The sequence below is a fragment of the Kogia breviceps genome, chromosome 3 (assembly GCF_026419965.1).
Source record: "Kogia breviceps isolate mKogBre1 chromosome 3, mKogBre1 haplotype 1, whole genome shotgun sequence".
In the NCBI taxonomy this organism is placed as follows: domain Eukaryota; kingdom Metazoa; phylum Chordata; class Mammalia; order Artiodactyla; family Physeteridae; genus Kogia; species Kogia breviceps.
The window spans coordinates 41,246,845-41,264,261 of NC_081312.1; the positions used below are offsets into that span (position 1 = coordinate 41,246,845).

At 40.5% G+C, this 17,417-nt stretch overlaps 1 protein-coding gene across 7 annotated transcripts in view; it reads right to left on the minus strand.

The window, feature by feature from the left end:
* The window catches only part of PPM1A (protein phosphatase, Mg2+/Mn2+ dependent 1A), a 140,222-nt gene that overhangs the window by 36,529 nt on the left and 86,276 nt on the right, over window positions 1-17,417 (minus strand). For 2 of the 7 annotated variants that reach the window (XR_010839540.1, XM_067028401.1), the window contains exon 1: window positions 7,353-7,645. The exons of 1 other annotated variant lie outside the window; for it this stretch is intronic. Coding sequence is in view for 1 of the 6 variants with exons in the window: in XM_067028399.1 (XP_066884500.1) it covers window positions 7,432-7,615 (184 nt within the window). In the remaining 5 variants the exon portion in view is untranslated. Of the gene's footprint in view, window positions 1-6,769; window positions 7,235-7,352; window positions 7,646-17,417 lie in introns of those variants that run through there. 4 more of the 7 variants (XR_010839538.1, XM_067028399.1, XR_010839539.1 and 1 more) reach the window with 3 other exon arrangements.

A 17,417-nucleotide genomic window follows, 5' to 3' on the forward strand; every position in this document is an offset into this window, starting at 1 on the left:
GCTGGAGAGGGTGTGGAGAAAAGGGAACTCTCTTGCACTGTTGGTGGGAATGTAAACTGATACAGCCACTATGGAGAACAGTATGAAGGTACCTTAAAAAACTAAAAATAGAACTACCATATGACCCAGCAATACCACTACTGGGCACATACCCAGAGAAAACCATAATTCAAAAAGACGCATGCACACCAATGTTCACTGCAGCACTATTTAAAATAGCCAGGTCATGGAAGCAACCTAAATGCCCATCAACAAACGAATGGATAAAGAAGATGTGGTACATATATACAATGGAATATTACTCAGCCATAAAAAGGAACGAAACAGGGTCACGTGTAGAGACGTGGATGGACCTAGAGACTGCAATACAGAGTGAAGTAAGTCAGAAAGAGAAAAACAAATATCGTATATTAACGCATATATGTGGAATCCAGAAAAATGGTACAGATGAACCGGTTTGCAAGGCAGAAATAGAGACACAGATGTAGAGAACAAACATATGGACACCAAGGGGGGAAAGTGTGTGTGTGTGTGGGGGGGGGGAAATGAATTGGGAGATTGGGATTGACATATATACAGTAATATGTATAAGATAGATAATAAAAATCTGCTCTATAAAAAAATTAAATTAAAAAAAAGTTGATAGTTATCTCCCCTTTTTAACCAATGCATTGTCTAGTTACTGTGATTCTGCAGTTCCTTTCTGTTAAAAGGATGCCTACTTCATAATATTTGCAAATATAACTCTGGAAAGAGATGCATGATGGTCATGAATGTCCTGTTAACCCTCACAGCCAAAACGTAAGAAGTTAAAATGAAATACTTAGGTCCAAAATCAGCCAACATAATTTTCTATACAAACATAACAACTCTGCCACCCTTCTGATTTGCATAATCTTCACACTTATAATCTAAGTTCAGGAGGAGTTCCCTGGCAGTCCCGTGGTTAAGACTCAGTGCTTTCACTGCCATGACCTGGGTTCAATCCCTTGTGAGGGAACTAAGACCCTGGAAGCCAAGTGGTGTGGCCAAAAAAAAAAAAAAAAAAAAATCCAGGTTCAGCCAAAATAATATATAAGAAGAGAGTCAGAAATACCTGCCACCAGAAAACTTTTAACTTCTTCCGCCACCTGCTACAGCAATCACTCCCATTCTCAGGTAGATTTTGCCTAATACTTACAAAATATCTGAATGTCCACTATCCACAGGCACTGTGACAGGCTTTGGATACAGTAAAGTTATTGCATTTTCCCCTTCTGAATTTTATAATTAAATTGAACACACAATTATACTTAAAACACAAATGCTTAACAGTAAAGTATATGATTAAAGCCATAAAAATAATACAATAATGCTGTAGAACTACAGAGAGAACAGAAATGAAACATTCTGGTGATCACGAAAGGTTTTGTGGGGGAGAAAATAATAGAAATGAGCTTTGATAAAAAAAGAAAACAAAAGCTGGAGAAGGAGGGACAAGAATTCCGAAGTATCAATTAGCATAAGCAAAGACCCACTGAGAGAGAGAGAGAAGTTCACGGTGTGCTCCAGAGATGGCAAGAAGACCAGTTAGGTTGAAATAGATCAGTCCTGAGTTCCAATCATGGAATGTGTCAAAGCCAAACCAAGAATTCTAAGCTTTATTCTAGAGGCAAAAGGGAGTCACTAAACATATTGAGCAGAGAAATAATGTGATGGAGGAGGGAGATGCAGTACAAGACGCTAGTAGGAACAACCAGTTGGAGTGTTAAAACATGGTTTGGGTATGAGGTAGTAAGACCTGAAACGTTCCAGTACAATTTTTTAACCTTACATAACCCAGAACCCACATACAAAGCCTAATGCCTTTCCTGAAGACTCCCTATTTTCTTTTTTTATTTGTTTCACAAGAAGAACTGAGTTAATTAGAATAATTTATTTTTCTTACTCTCTTTTGCATCTTTTCTGTAGCAGTATCTTCTTGACCATTTCTAATCATGAACCGTAACCCCTCTTCAAAACACTAACCTGTGTCCTTCCTCATTTACTGATCATTCTTGTCTGAACATTCACCTTTGCTTTATTACTTACTCTTTATCCTCTATTTAACCATCGACTCCCACCTAATCATTAACCTAATGACTTCTCTCCAGCTTCATACAGTCAAATAAACCTACTCATACTCAACTTTCTTTTCCATTACCTCTTAACTTTTAGTCTACTCATTTACAAGTTCTATATGCCCACAACCTTTAGCACCTTTCTAAAGTCTCTACTCAATTCGAAGACTTATAGTTTGTCTTCCAGGCTCACTGCTAAAACTATACTGAAAGACAACCCTCTCATACTCACTAAGTTTCTATTCCCCTAAGTATGTCAAGATTTCATATACTCAATAATAGCAGCTACCATTTATTTGGTATTTCTTTACGGTAGAAAATATGTCAACTGCTTTCTTTACATGATTATCTCATTTAATATTCAAGATTACCTAATGAGAAAGGTTTTTCCATTTGACAGATAAAGAAAACTGAGGCTTAGAAAAATCAAGTAGCTTGCCCAAGATCACCCCACTAGGAAGTTTTACCATGTTCTCTGGAGCCTACAATGTGGCTCCATTGACTGTACATACTCAGAAACATTTCCCTAATTCCTTCAATACAGATATCAACCATTTGAGAATTAATATTGATTCCATTTCTCGATCTGAACAATGATAGCTAAACATATAAAACTGTTTATCTCTGTTGACTTCTGAAACTTTGGGAATGAGAAAATGATTTTAACTTCTTAAATCTTTACTAAATGTTTTAAAAGGGAATCTTGCATTGGAAGACTTAACTACATAAAGTTGTAAGGTCCCTTTTAATTCTAGGAATCTGTATCAGAAGTGTAACATTCAGCTTTTCAAATTTTGATTCCTAGGAACAACAAGGCTAATCTAATTGGGAAAAGTCTACTCAGGAGTATTTTGAAAATAATTTTGTATTTACAGATCTGATTCTGGCACATTACTTAGACTCTCTAAGCCTACATTTCTTCATCTGTAACACAGAGATAACATCATATGCTTTGGAAGGTTGTGGTGAAAATTAAAGACTGATGCTTTATTTTCAGTAAATTATGGCTTTTATTATTCACTTTCTTTTGTATGTAGAAGAAGTTTGGTTTCATATGATTTTAATTCAAATCATATCAGCCACAAAAAAATCTAGTGACTTTCAATCCAGATCCTAAACACGAATACTACATAAACTAAGTCAATGGGATCCAGATAAACATGTTAAGAATTATATTAAAAACTCAAACTCCCTTCTTTATCACATTTACTCAAGGAATGTTTAAAACATCTCTAATTTTATAAACACAGTATCAACAATCTATTAACACACATTAACATCCAGTACCTTTCCCTCAGTTTCTTAGAAAAATTCTAAAGTCTATTACATTTTAGATAAAGGTATACAGAAGCTCCCCTCTCTTAATTACTTTCTCTAGCTCCTCCTACCTGCCTCAGCAAAAGAAAAGCTAGGTAAAGAGCTTATCTAGGTAGTACACAGATAGCTAGGACATACAAAGGTCAAAATCATCAAGAAATATGTTCTGGAGACTCAATAAAATATAAAATTGTTAGTTGTGTAATACAGAGCACATTAGACATTGGAAAGAACAAAAGAAAAAAATAGAGGTAATCAACCTTTTGATTTTGATATAATTTAACCCAAGCTACTTTCATATAAGAGTAGTTAATAATCCCAGGTGGTAATTCAGAGAATTTCCTGGCTAATAGTGAAATAATAAATGAAGCAACTCAATTTTTAAAATTTTGTCACCAACGTAATATGAGATGGAAGACAGAACATATTCTGGCATAAAGTTACTACCCAGGGTACAGGAAGGCACAGACTTTTACCTAGTTGCCTCACAACACCTTTCCCTTCCCCCAAGGTCCATATATTTCACAGGGCCACACCTTGTTTTATCTTGTTTAACTTATAGGACACCACTTGTGCTGATTTTCTTACAGGGCTACCTCCTTCCTCTGATTTGATTAAGGATGGAAAGTAGTCAAGAGTACCACTCAGAGTCAGGTGCCGAGACAAGGGTCAGTCATTCAGGGGATCATCGAAATTATCATCTTATAATTAGTTATTTCTACATGATCACAACCTCACATCTTAAGAAATTAATTCAGCTCTCATGCATGAGCATTTCAGGGATAACAAGCTCCCTATGGACATGTATCAGTCTTTAGTTTTAAATTTTTAAATAAATAAGCATTTACAGTTAAACCAGAATCAGCTACACATGCTATTAGCTATTATAATAAACAGTCTAGGTGTTAGGGGAACAAATTCAAAGACTGTCGGTTTTTACTAACTGCTTAGCAATATTTACCATGTGACAATACGATGTACTATTAATTTCTTTGAAAAACTGGGTATTAGAGAACAAATTTTCAAATGAAGGTTTATTAACAAGTCAAGATAAGCAAGACTCAGCTTGAACTGACAGAAAAACCTTAACAATGTGTTCTTAAAATGCCCTCCACATGAAATTACCAAGGGTCGTGTGCTTGTTCAAACCTGTAGTCTCAACCACCCTGTCTCTTGTGGAATCTCCATCTGCCTTCCTCCCAAGAGTTTTTCTAGACTTCTCAATCCCAACAGAAAAATCAATAAAAGCCACCTACAGGAATATCTTTCCTAAATAACAATCAACAACTTTAAATTCTTTTAAATAAGAGACAACCCAGAAAGAAAATCAGCTACAGAATGCTGAAGCATCTAAGTGCCTGGCACATAACAGGTATTTAGTCAAAGCATATTAAATAGACAATGTTGAGAATAAAAAAATATAACAACTGGACAGTACATTTGATAATATAATCTACCCCTTTGGCTTTGCTGATTATTTTGGAGCACAGCCATGACCAAACAATTATTGTTTCCTAGTGCAGTGCTCCCTTCAACAGTTTATATTGTAATTATGGGCATCACTTTTGCTCTTCAAACTAAAATATAAACCACTTTTATATTATATGTTAAAATACACACACACACCACATAAAAAGAATCTGATGACTCAAGCATTCAACCATTTTATTTCTCAAATATATACTGAGGCAGCTAGCCAAACTTTACCAGTCTTAATATACCTCTACCATAATATAATTACTTCACTGATGTGAAAAATATTTAGTAATATCTAATCAAAAATGTCTTAACTTCCATGCCTAGCTCATTATAGTTTCATGTGGTATTGCTATAACTTGCAGGTTAAAAGTAATCAGCCTTGTGTGACTGAATGTTTAAACAGATATATGTGAGTTACACATAGGAACAGAACTAAAACATCAAACAAGGAATGTTATTTCGGGCTTCAAATTATTTATTGGCAAAAGAAACATTAAGTCAATAAAGGGAACATCTATATTTATAAAACAGGCAGAGGGGTGGGTCACTATTGCCCTAGTCAGTTTCCTCATCTGTAGAGTTACAGAACTACACTCTGGAAAAGGCCCAATATGTAAAAAGATAAAAATATAAAAGTGAAGTTGTTCGAGTTAAAGAGCAGTTGGGGAGCAAGCCCTGCTGGACTCCTGAGAGCTCTGGAACCCCTAAGGCTCAGAAGAGCACTATTAAAATAAATAAGCCCTCTGACTCTTCAGAGCTCTGTGCACCTAAAAAGTGATTGTGTTTAAAATTCCAGTGTGCAAATTTGAAAAGATTAAACCTTTTTCCTCAGAACAATTTTTTTTTTTAATTCCTAACTTCCTTCAGTAATGTTAAAATCATTTACTCCGGGAAAATAATAACTACCTCCCATGGTCTTCCAATCACTTCTCAAAATGCATTCGGCTCATTACTCCAATTAGCAGAAAATTTAGGGTTAGGGGCGGGGCGGCGAACAGATTTCTTAGCTAGGACAACTGAAGTATGACCTTTGTGGATTTTTAAGTACCATGCGGTGCTTGAGAAAAAAGAAATACCTCCGGTGATGAAATTTTCAAAACGTATCTAAAACTGCGGTTGGTAGGGGCACTCCACAGCCAGATGTCCTTCAAGAAAATATTTAAAACGTACAAGCAGAACAGAATCACATCTCAACCAAACTCTAACATAAACAACTTTTACCCACACAATTTACACGGTTAAAAAGAGGAGAAGAAATCAGTTCGATTTACTTCGGTGGATTCGTTCGATGCCTTAATAATGAATGAATTGGAAGCATCACTGACGAGTTCTGAAAGAGCCTCACGCTCAGCTCCGCCCCCTATAAAACCTGAAACTAATTCTCCAGAATTTAGTGTTTCGAGGCCAAATCCGGTCCAAAGGAGACCTCCCCCCCCTTCTTTCTCCCGGCCTCCCTCCACGGGTTGGAACCCAGGGTGGCCGGGCGGGTGCGGGTGCCGGACGCCCCCTCCCCGCTTGGGGAAAGTTCCGCCAGCCGCTCTCGGGACAGGCCGGTCCGCGGCCCTCGCCCGCGCCGCCGCCACAAACACCCCCCCAACCCTGGCCTCGGCAGCCGGAGGGTCGCGCCCCCTCCCCGCGCCGCCGCCGCCACAAACACCCCGCCCCCGCCTCCCCGCCACCGCCCTGGCGGAGCGTTAACCCCTCGCCGCCCGACGCCCGGCTCCGGGAAGGAGGCCGGGCCAGGGGGTGGAGTTGTCGCGTCTCCTCCCGGGAGCGTCCGGGCAGACGCCCGGCTTGTTTACAGGCCCCAGGCCTGGTCGCCGCCGCGCAGGCCCGCGCCGCCCGCCCGCCCTCGGCCCGAGCGTCGCGCTTACCCGGAGCAGCAGAGGGCGGGCAGGTCCCTGGTCCGCCGAGGCGGCGGCGGCGACGGCGGCCGGGGAGGGGGCGGGAAGAGGGTCACCGCGGCGGCGGCCGGCCAGGTCAGACCGGGGAGGGGGCGGAGGAGGGGAGGAGCCGGGCTGCGTCCGGGACCCCGGCTCTCGGCGCCCTCGCGGCTCAGATCATCCGGGCGCTGGAGCGGGAGGCGGAGAGCGGGTCCCGGAGGAGGACGAGGAAGAGCCGAAGATTCATAGCTTTCGCGCCCCACCTGCCTGGCGCCCCCCACCCCCCCTCCCCAACCACCAGTTCCCGAGCTGCAGCCGCCCGAACACCCGAAGCTGCGGGCCGGGCCGGCTCAGAGACCACAGCTCCCTCGCTCCCGCGCGCGCTCCCGCCCTTAACGCCGCCGCCGCCGCCGCCTCGAGCGCGTTCCCGCGCAGGCGCGCTCACGTCGGCGCTGTGCTGCCCCTCCCCCACCCCCTCCGCCCGCCCCGCCCCGCCCCGCTCCGCCCCGCCCCACCCCGCCCCGTCGGCTCAGCCCCCACTACAGCCGCGGCGCGGTGGAGCAGCTGGAGATACCCGGATGTCGTAGGGCCGGAACTGCAGCACGGGCCGGAGAGCGGGGGAGGGGCGGACGCAGATGACGTCACTATCCTACCGGGCGTCTCTCGCCGCAATCGCCTCGCGGCCCCGGCCTCAGGCTCAAGCTGAAGGGAGCATCTGAGTCCCGCATCGGAACGGAGGTGCCCCAGCCACACGCCTCCTGTCCCTAAAGGCAACAACCCACACACTACTACCACCCACCCACTCGCTAGTGCAGCCGATACACGCACGAGGCACATGCTCTTGAGTTTCTGGCAGGTTTTACGTCTGTAGCTCATGGGGTTTCACATCGTATTTATTTGTACTTGTTAGACAGCCACGTGATTCTGCTACTGGGAACTTCCATCGACCTCCAGTGAGGTTAAAGGAACGAAGGATTTTTCAAAATCCGGAGGATAATCAAAAACGTAACAGCTCCTATTAAAAGTTACAGATCTGCTAAACCTGATTGAAACTGCACGTGCAGGCGGCCAAAATCCAGTTTAGCTAGCTAGACTACGGAAAACCGGACCCACGCCTGACGCACGCTGTTTGCGGACGCCGCAGCGGATAGAATGACAAACCCTAGGCGGCCAATGAATCAGAACTGGGGAACAGTACATCACCAGCCAGGTCTCCTATTGGCTGGGGTGCTTTATCCCTCTCTTGTCAGAGACTTAACCTGTTCATGGATTTGACCTACACCACATTTGCAGGAACAGAAGTTTAAAAGAAAAATCCGTGTTTTAAAGAGATGCTCTGGTATATACAAAGAAAAACCAAACACTGTATTATTAGAGGCAGGTACTTTAAAAAGAACTGCTACTTTGTATCTCCTAAAGCCACTTTGTTCTTCCAACTCTTAGATCAAAAGCAACCTATTTATTCTGTCTCTTGTCATTTAGCAAACAGCTGCTTTTAAAGCTGTAAAAGCTGTCTCCAGTTTTTTCAACATGTCTTTTTGGGAAGATTCTGTTCCTTTCACTTTTAGGCCTGGGATCTAACAACAGTATGAAACAATATCACCTATTGATCACTGGATGGCCACTTCTTCAAGGAACCCCAAAATTATTCTACCCGATATCTTTGGGGTTAGAATTTCTTAGCATAAGATGAAGATGGATCATTACCAGGTATAGAAAGTAAAAATAAAGTTCATTTATGCATTTGGTCCCAGTATTATCTGAGGACATATTTCCTAATTACTTCTCCCCACATTTGCCAAAAAAAAAAAAGGAAATTAGTTCAAAGATCTTTAAAACTCTACCTTATTGGAATCCTTAATATTTCAGACAAATAGCAGCATGATTAGCATGCTAGTAGACTCATTACCATTCTGAAATAGAATAGCCCATGTGGCAACCACTATTTGGGGAGCCCTTAGAAAACAAATTTTCATATTCATAAGGCAGAGCCTGGGTAGCCAATGTCACTCTTGGACCATAAAGAGCTCGAAGGTCTTGCCTGTCTTTCTGCTTCTTTTCTTTAGGCTTCCACATCTTTCTTCTCTCTGTTCTACACTTGTAGGAGAATCTGGGTCAATTATAGCAGAAGAGGTAGAAAAATAGGAAATATGACCATAAAGATATTTTTAAGGAGTCTGTACAGTATACCACAGACTACCAATTAAGCTGCACCTTCCCACTATTTCTTAGTTCTGAATATAGCTTGCATGGACATTTTGGTATGAACTAGGAAATTCATGGGTTATAAGATTAACATTTTAAAATTTGGAACAAAGATGTCTTAATATTATCTAAATAAATATGTTTGATATAATATCCCCTTCCTTATTATTACACTATATATTATATTCCCTAAATATTATGCTAAGGGCAAAAAACTTAAGTATTACAAGAGGGAAAAGTGACATTGAAAAAAAAGAGTGTTAAAAGTTTTCTTCTCTTTTTAACTACAAGGCTTTGCTTGGGCCTCCTACACACATTTGAGATGTTCATAGTAAGTTTTTGCAAAACATCAGTGAGAATATATTGCCATAATTGTACTTCAGTAATTTTTACAGGTATTATTGTGAAACTATTCTACTCTGCTTTGGAAATCTGTTTATATTTCAATTACCAAAGAGGAAGAAGGTTTTCTGAAAGATTGGTTTTCAAGTCCTGAATTTAAACTATATGCCATTAGCCTAGTAGTTGTGAGGCTTGGGGTGAGGACAGGAAGTGAGGAATCTGAAGCTTAATCCAGTCAGCAATACTCCTTCCTCTTCTCCTCCACAATCATGATTTTTTTAAAAAAGGTTTGTATTTTTTTACTATTGTGAATCCATCCAAGACAGTCACCTAAGACAGCCTTGCCTGAGCCTCTCAAAATGACCTCAGTGATTTAAGTGGCCCCTCAGGGGAGCACCTGAGAACCCCTCAGCTGAGTCATCCATCCACTCACACTGAGGCCAGCCACTACCCAAGAGCCGCAAAGCCAAGCAGAACACACATTCAACTCTACCTTCCTCCTCCTCCCTCCTCCTTTACTACCTGTTTCATGTTTTTTCCTCACAGATATCCTCTTCTTTTGTCCTCCTCTCTTTTCTCCTTATTACTCTTCTCCCTTTCTTCTGTTCTCTTTTTATCTTCTTTGCTCTTCCCCATTTTTCTCTTCTCACTTTTCCCTAGCCTAGTCCAAATTACAGCTTCTGCTACCCACTTTCTCCTGAAGCAATACATATGAGCAGATCGTGCCCCTACACTAATTTTGTTGGTGGGGGATGTACCAACACCCCCGCCCTGCCCTGCTCCTCCTTCCTCCATCCCCCACCCCACCAAATCAGGTCATGAAAAACAGCTGCTTAAAGGACTGTCACAGAATGAAAAGGATTAGAGAATCTTATTCTGTATGATATCACTGAGGTGGCCCCATCAGGGTCGGGCAGACAGGAGCCAGCAGACTTGTGCTGCCACTGTGGCTTCTCCTGGGCCCTAAGAGAAATGTGGCCACCAGGAGCACCACAGGTCAAGCCCTGGATAACCTTTAGGGTAGGATCTTCCCTACCCTAAAGTGTGGCCACAGCCCCACAGCATTGATGTGGATCTTGTGAGACAAATTCATCCGTTCAACAGCTGCTTATTATGTGCCAGGCACTGTGCTGGATACTGGGAGTAGTTAATGACAGCAATGGGCAAAGTCCCAGCCCCCGAGGAGCTGATGTTATAATGAGAGATATAGACAAAGAAGTAAACAAATGAACAAGGAAATTGCAGGTTGTGATCAGTGCTGTGAAGGAAATAAGTAAGGAAATAGGTTGGGGAGATGATTTGAAACAAGTGTACAGAGAAGACCTTTCTTAAGAAGGTGGCATTCAAGCTGAAGGATGAGGAGCCAGCTTTGCAAAGAATCAGGGGAGAGCTGTACAGGCAGAAAGATCAGCGTGGGCAAAGGGCCTGTGTGGGAAAGAGCTTGGCAGAAAAGTTGTCTGCAGACCTAAGAGAAGTTCAGCGAACTCAGGCAAATATTTCATAAAGTTGCTCAAGTTTAGAATTATAACTTAGGATATTTGGGATACTTACTCCAATTTACAGCTAGGATACCACCTTAAGTAGAGGGCCACAGTCCATACAAAATAACTTACTGAATTGGTCTGGCCCAAAAAGCAAAGCAGCTTGAGAAATCAAAATTAAAAATCAAAGGATTTTTATTCAACTCTTGAAATTAAGAAGCATTCCACAATGCCAGAAAGAGGTCCCTTCAGACAGTCCAACAGCAGCTAGAAATGAGTAAACTCAAGTTTAGAAAAAATTGTTTTTCTCCCAATTTAGTAGCTATTTTTAATGAGTAAATAACAAAAATTTGGACTTCGTGAAAACAGTTTTTCTGGGAGTTTACTGTCTGCTGTGGGCATTACAGAAGATCTCAAACTAAAGCATACTCTTAAAAGCTGCAACACATTTTGTATCCTTAACAAGGGTGGCCTGGTTGAAAACCAGTGATGAAATGCCATCATAATAAAGGCTTTTTTTTTTTTTTTGTATCTGACTCTACAGTTTACAAAGCCCTGTCACTTAGACCAACCAATTTTATCCTCAAAATAACCTTTGGCAAGGCAAGGACTGTTCTCATCCTTTATACAGAGAAATCTGAGTGTCAGAGAGCTAGCAGTTGCCCAGGGTCACCAAAAGTAATGACTGGTACCCAGGTTTTCCCCTGTATCATACAGATCATCCCTAGCTTTTATGTGCCAGTAATAAAGGTAGCAAGGAGAGTCAGGAGTGGAAAGAGCATGGACTTCGAGTCAACAGTGGTATGCAGAACTGGCTTATACTATCTCATGAGAGCAGACTGTTAAATTTTTAGGAATTTTGCCAGTTGTTTGCTAAACACAGCCACTGTTAAAAATTAAATTATATAAACCTCCAATTAAATTTTAAATGGAGATAATATATATTATTGAAACAGACTCACAGACATAGAAAACAAACTTATGGTTACCAAAGGGGAAAGGGGAGGGAGGGATAAACTAGGAGTTTGGGATTAACATATATACACTACTATATATAAAATAATAACCAAAACGGACCTACTGTATAGCACAGGGAACTATATTCAATATCTTGTAATAATCTATAAGGGAAATAACATGGAAAAGAATATATATATATATATATATATATATATATATATATATATACACACACACACGCACACATATGTATAACTGAATCACTTTGCTGTACACCTGAAACTAACATGACATTGTAAATCAACTATACTTTGTATTTTTTTTAAAAAAGAAGAAAAAGATAATATATATTAAAAACGTATCTTCTAAATTATCTGAATGTACATTACTATTATCTACTCCCTTGAGGTACTTATGTGTATTGTGTCTAAATGGTAGAAATACTCTATGATGTGTTACTGCACATCTATTACCAATACCACATTCAGTGACTTCACTTTGTGAGCTTGAAACTGGCTGTGGAGGGAGTATTTACACTATGGAAATCAGCAAATGCCACAGATCAAGGCTTGACTTATTGCTTTGCTGATGGTCTAGACTTAAGAAAGTGACAGAGGAACCGTTAATAATGCAAATTAAACATAAGAAGCATGTTGTGTCTAAAGCTGTTACATGGTGAATGGCACAAAAACATTCATCTCAGCAAAGAAGTCACTCACATAATAGGCAAGTAAATTCCCATATACATCTTTGTTGTGTCACTTTTATCTTAGATGAAAATATTAATCAACAGGCCATATCAGAACTACATTTGGAGAGCTGGTTGTTAAACATTTACCAGCACACCACTGGATCCACTGTACTGTGCCAACTAGGCCACTTATAGGTTCTGTGAACTTAAGCATGTCACTTATACTATTAGCCTTGCTTTCATGCTTCATGAAACACTACCTCTCAGGATGTATTGTGATATTTAGAATAGATGAGGCACTCTTGACCAGCACCCTCACTGGCAGACCCTTCACTCACTGGAGTTTGTATACAGATACATGCTTTCTCAGTCTTCCTTGTAGCCTAGAGCATCGTCCCAGCCTATATGCCAGTGCACACTGCTATATTTCAAATAGGTTACAGATGTGACAAGGTATTGGTCCCTTAAGCCCTTGGAACATTTGAGTGAGGCTCAGCTGCTGAAACCTGAGATGGTCCCATCTGGCCAAAGCAGCCCCATCCAGGCACTCCTTGTGTCATTGAAACATTATTTTTAAATTTGTGTTATGCTGTGAAAAAGTTGGGTAGCAGTGGCTTGAGGCATGGATGTGTGATACAATTCTGACCAATGGAACCTGAGGAAAAGTTTTGGGGTGATGGATCTCAGAATGATTTTCCTCCCTAATAAAAAGAGTCACATGAGAGAAAGTACCTTTACATGTGTTGTTATGTCTGTAGGTGAGCCTGGCACTTCTGGACCATCTTGCAAAAAAACCAATGTAACAAGGAGAAGGGGAATGATGGCAAAAGTCTGGATGCTGCACATTGTTGAGCCACTGAGCCACCCCAGCAGTTGAGTACTTTGGAAATTTATATTTAAGGAGAATAATACATTTTCCTCATTGTTTAAGCCACTTTTATTTTTGTATTTAGTTATTGTAGCTAAAAGCATCCAAATACAGTAGAAGAGCTGGTACATCCTCTACACCCAGTGAGTGCTCAGTAAGGTTAGCTAATCACCGAATTGGATCCTTTGCCTATAGAAGAGCTGCATGGTCAGATGTAAACTTATTCTCTAAACATTTGAGCGATTTGTTCAGTACTTAGATTCACCTTTAAAGTTTACCTTGATTCTTGCTTAAAAGTGTTTTAAATCAGGTACTAAACGCAGTAATTGAAAAATGAAATCATTTTAAGCTTGAGAGCAATTGGACACAGGTGTTGATATGAATTTTCTTTTCTTGAAGGATCTTGACAAACTAGAGCTCTATTGCCTGAGTAAGGTGACATAACCTGTTCATGTTCTGCAGAGTAGTATTAGAACCAGTGCATGGGAATTACAGAGAAGACAATTTTAGTTCAGTATAAGGGGAAGGGAATGAACTTGGCCAAAAATGTGCTAAACTCCATACCAGTCCTGTTATGAGTGTTATTTAATTCTCAAAATAACTTTGCAAAGAAGATACTATTTTTCCATTTTATAAGAGAGGAAACTACAGCTAAGAAAAGAGCTCACTTGCAGACCTAGGACCCTCTGATTCCAAAGTCCCTGCTTTTTCTGTTACAGAAGCAGACTAGGCCTTCTTGAGATGACTTTCTTTCTCCTTGAGGCCCTTTCCACTGCATTTTCTTATCCAGGAAAACAGAACAATTCCTACAATGGTGTCCTAACTGAAGACGTCTTGGTGAGATGGGAGAAGAGTTATATTGCATATTACACAACAAAATATTTCCAAGCTCCATGTAAAATCATCACTTATTCTAGAGTTTTGCTTCCAGCCATCACTTCCTCCATTCTCCTGCTTTTTCCACTCCCAGAAAACTTCTCTCTTCCCTTCTCCTAACACACCACCATCCTTTCTTTTGGGCACACTCGTTATAAATCCCACTTAGCAAGACAAAAACTAACATAACACCTGTCGACCCCCACCCCACATGTCCTTGAAGAGCCTCTGCAATTGGTACAAACAAGGCAGAGGCCTCTTTGTAGAGAAGCAGCAGGTAGTAGGAAGAATCAGGTTAGCATCATAGACTGAAAACTAAAGAGCCTGGGGCCAAGCAGGTGTACTCCACATGTGAGATCAGGCTGGGTATAACACAATAGGCAGTGGTGAGAACTGTGGAGAAGGAGAGCATATTTATTCCATATGAAGACATCCAAAACAATAGTTGTTTAATGTTTTAAGCATGGTGAAACCACAGAGGATATCCCAAAGCCTATCTCCGCTGTCTAGTCTGTGGACAAGTTGTTTAACCTCTGTCAGACTTGGCTTCCTCACCTGGAACATGGGAATAATCAACTTGCAGAAACAGATGAAATCCTACACTTAACGTGCCACATTGCCCTATACCATGGTGTGTAGACACACAAAAAGATGTAACCATTACTTTTAAGCACATCATGTGATATTTAAACAGTGGCAACATACCATGCATGCAATATTTTCTCTCTCCTACAGGCCTAAGTCTAGGCCTGTAGGAGAGAGAAAAGTTGCCAGTTATAGGACTAAACTCATTATTTTCAAGACTTGTTTTAACTTCTAGTTCTTTGGCTTGGTGAGGCCTGTGGGAACTTCTGCATGACCTATGACAAGGATATTCTGCTGGAGTGTTCTGCCTCCCCGACCAATGCTGACCCTTTTCACGTGAGTTTCTCCTTCACGCCACCTGCAGCAAAGGCAACCGTTTGGTTCTGAACCTAAACTCTAGATTGTTCTTCTTACAGTACTTCGAAAGGACTCCAAGCCCTATATTATATGTATTATCGTATTTGTAATTTTTATATTATATACTTGAGTCACCATACAATTTATTCGATCAAAGTATCTTGAATATGCCCCGCATTCTTCTAGATCCTGGGGATATTGTAGTGAGAAAGAGAGGCAGTTTTCATGGAACTTACTCGGGGTCAATAGAAAATAAGCAAGGTCATTGCAGAGGGATACGTACCATAAAGGATGTAAAGCAGAGTATGATTTCGGCAAGCAGTATGGGAGAGGGGGCCAAGGAGAGGTTACTTTAGACCGGTTGATCAGAGGGATCCTGTTAGAAGAGGTGGCAGTTGAGCAGGACTGAATGACAGGAGGAAGCCACCATGTGAAAATCTAGGGGAAGAGTGTCCCAGACAAAAGCAAAGGCTCTGGGGTGGAAGTGAGCTTGGCATGTCAAGGACCAGACAGAACTCTGGGATGTGTGGGGCATGGTCATGGAGGGAGAGAGAGCTATTTAGGTAGGGTAACTTTAGGCCACAGTAAGGATTTTGATTTTATCTTAAGTGTGATGGAAAACCACTGGTGGTTTTTATGCAGGGGAGTGATGTGATCTAATTTGTCTTGCTCTTGCTGCAGTATGGAGAAGAGATTTTAGAAAAGCAAAAGTGGAAGTAGAAAAATCCTTCCATGTCAGTTTCATAAATCCTTAAAGAGGAAGTGAAATTAGCTTTCAGCTTTAAATGGCACAGTGATTACATTTTGGTGGTAGGAATGTGGTCTTTTAGAGAGTTCTTGTTACTGGGGCTCATGTTTTCTTTCTCTGGGAACTATACTTAGATATTTTTACCAATGACTCATCAAGTAACCTTTCTTGGTAAGTTTAGTGAATTGTAGCAAAGAGTACCTTGCAGGAAAAGCCAAGTTAAGAGTAGGTAAAATAGACACCCACTTAAGTGTTCAATTTCAGGTGAATACTTAGTGTCCTCAAAAATATTCTCTAAGAACCTCATTACTCTCTCCCTCTCCACTCACCATTCTCCCAACACACATCTGAAGGCTGAAGACTAAAATTCTGCTAGTTAATTTATGCCTTGTGCTATCCAGTGAGGATGGTAGTTTAGGTGTCCCTTACTTAAGGCAGACATTTACATCTTAATATGAAAGTTTTTACATTGTTTTCAGACTAAAGTTTTAATACTCTAGAAGCAAGTTGCCTTGACACACATTGGTGAGATAGGGTAAAAGAAATTTAAGAAGGAATTTAGTAAAGACCTCAATAACACCAGAGATGAATTGTACTTCTACAACCATACCCAGGTTCCCTCTTGCTCATGGAGCTGTGAAAAAAATACATATACTTCACATGTTCAGTCTTCTTATTGGCTACTGGGTTTTCTTCATTTAATTTGATGGTCATATATTAGTTGTCTTCCAGGTAAACCTAGAATAGACCTTTGGGAAAGGACCATGACTAATTTTATGTTTAATCTTATAACTAATACATTATAGATATCCAAGAATTATTTCATAATAAAAAGTATTATGGATGTTATATATTACACTTGTAGAATCTGTAGCCTCCACATTGATGTGCCAAATAACAATTTCTGCCCATAGTGCTGAATTCAGCCTAGTACTAGGTGGTGTTAATCACAAGTACCTACCACTGGAAAGAATAATTCATCATTCAAAACCAAGTACTGATTAAAAACCTACCATGTGTCAAACTCCATTAAACATGGAGAGGGATACAAATAATAGCTGCCGTAATATATTGCAAACTTCCTATATACCAGACTCTTAAATATGGCATATCAATTCTATTAAAAATATCTGTTAGATATAATTTGTTGTTTAAATTATATTTTATGGCAATTATAAGTTCTTAAAAGAAAGAATTAATAAAATATATGAATGAAGCTGTACTTTTAAAGTACCATGTGTAAAGTACTTTTACTTGGGGGTCAGTAAAAGTACTGACCTTTGTCCAAGTAGGAAAGACATACAAAACTCTTTTGTGTTGTCAATCACAACAAAAGTATGGAAAGGTTAAAAGGAACAATGTGAGTACTTGAAACATGCAATGCCAAAAGAAAAATTTTGGCTTGATATAAAATACCAGTGACTTATACAGCCTGGTGAGTCATGTGTACCATATCTGGGTTATGTACCCATAAACACTGGCTTCAAGGCAGTCAGACTCTTTAGACTGTCATCACTAAACTCATC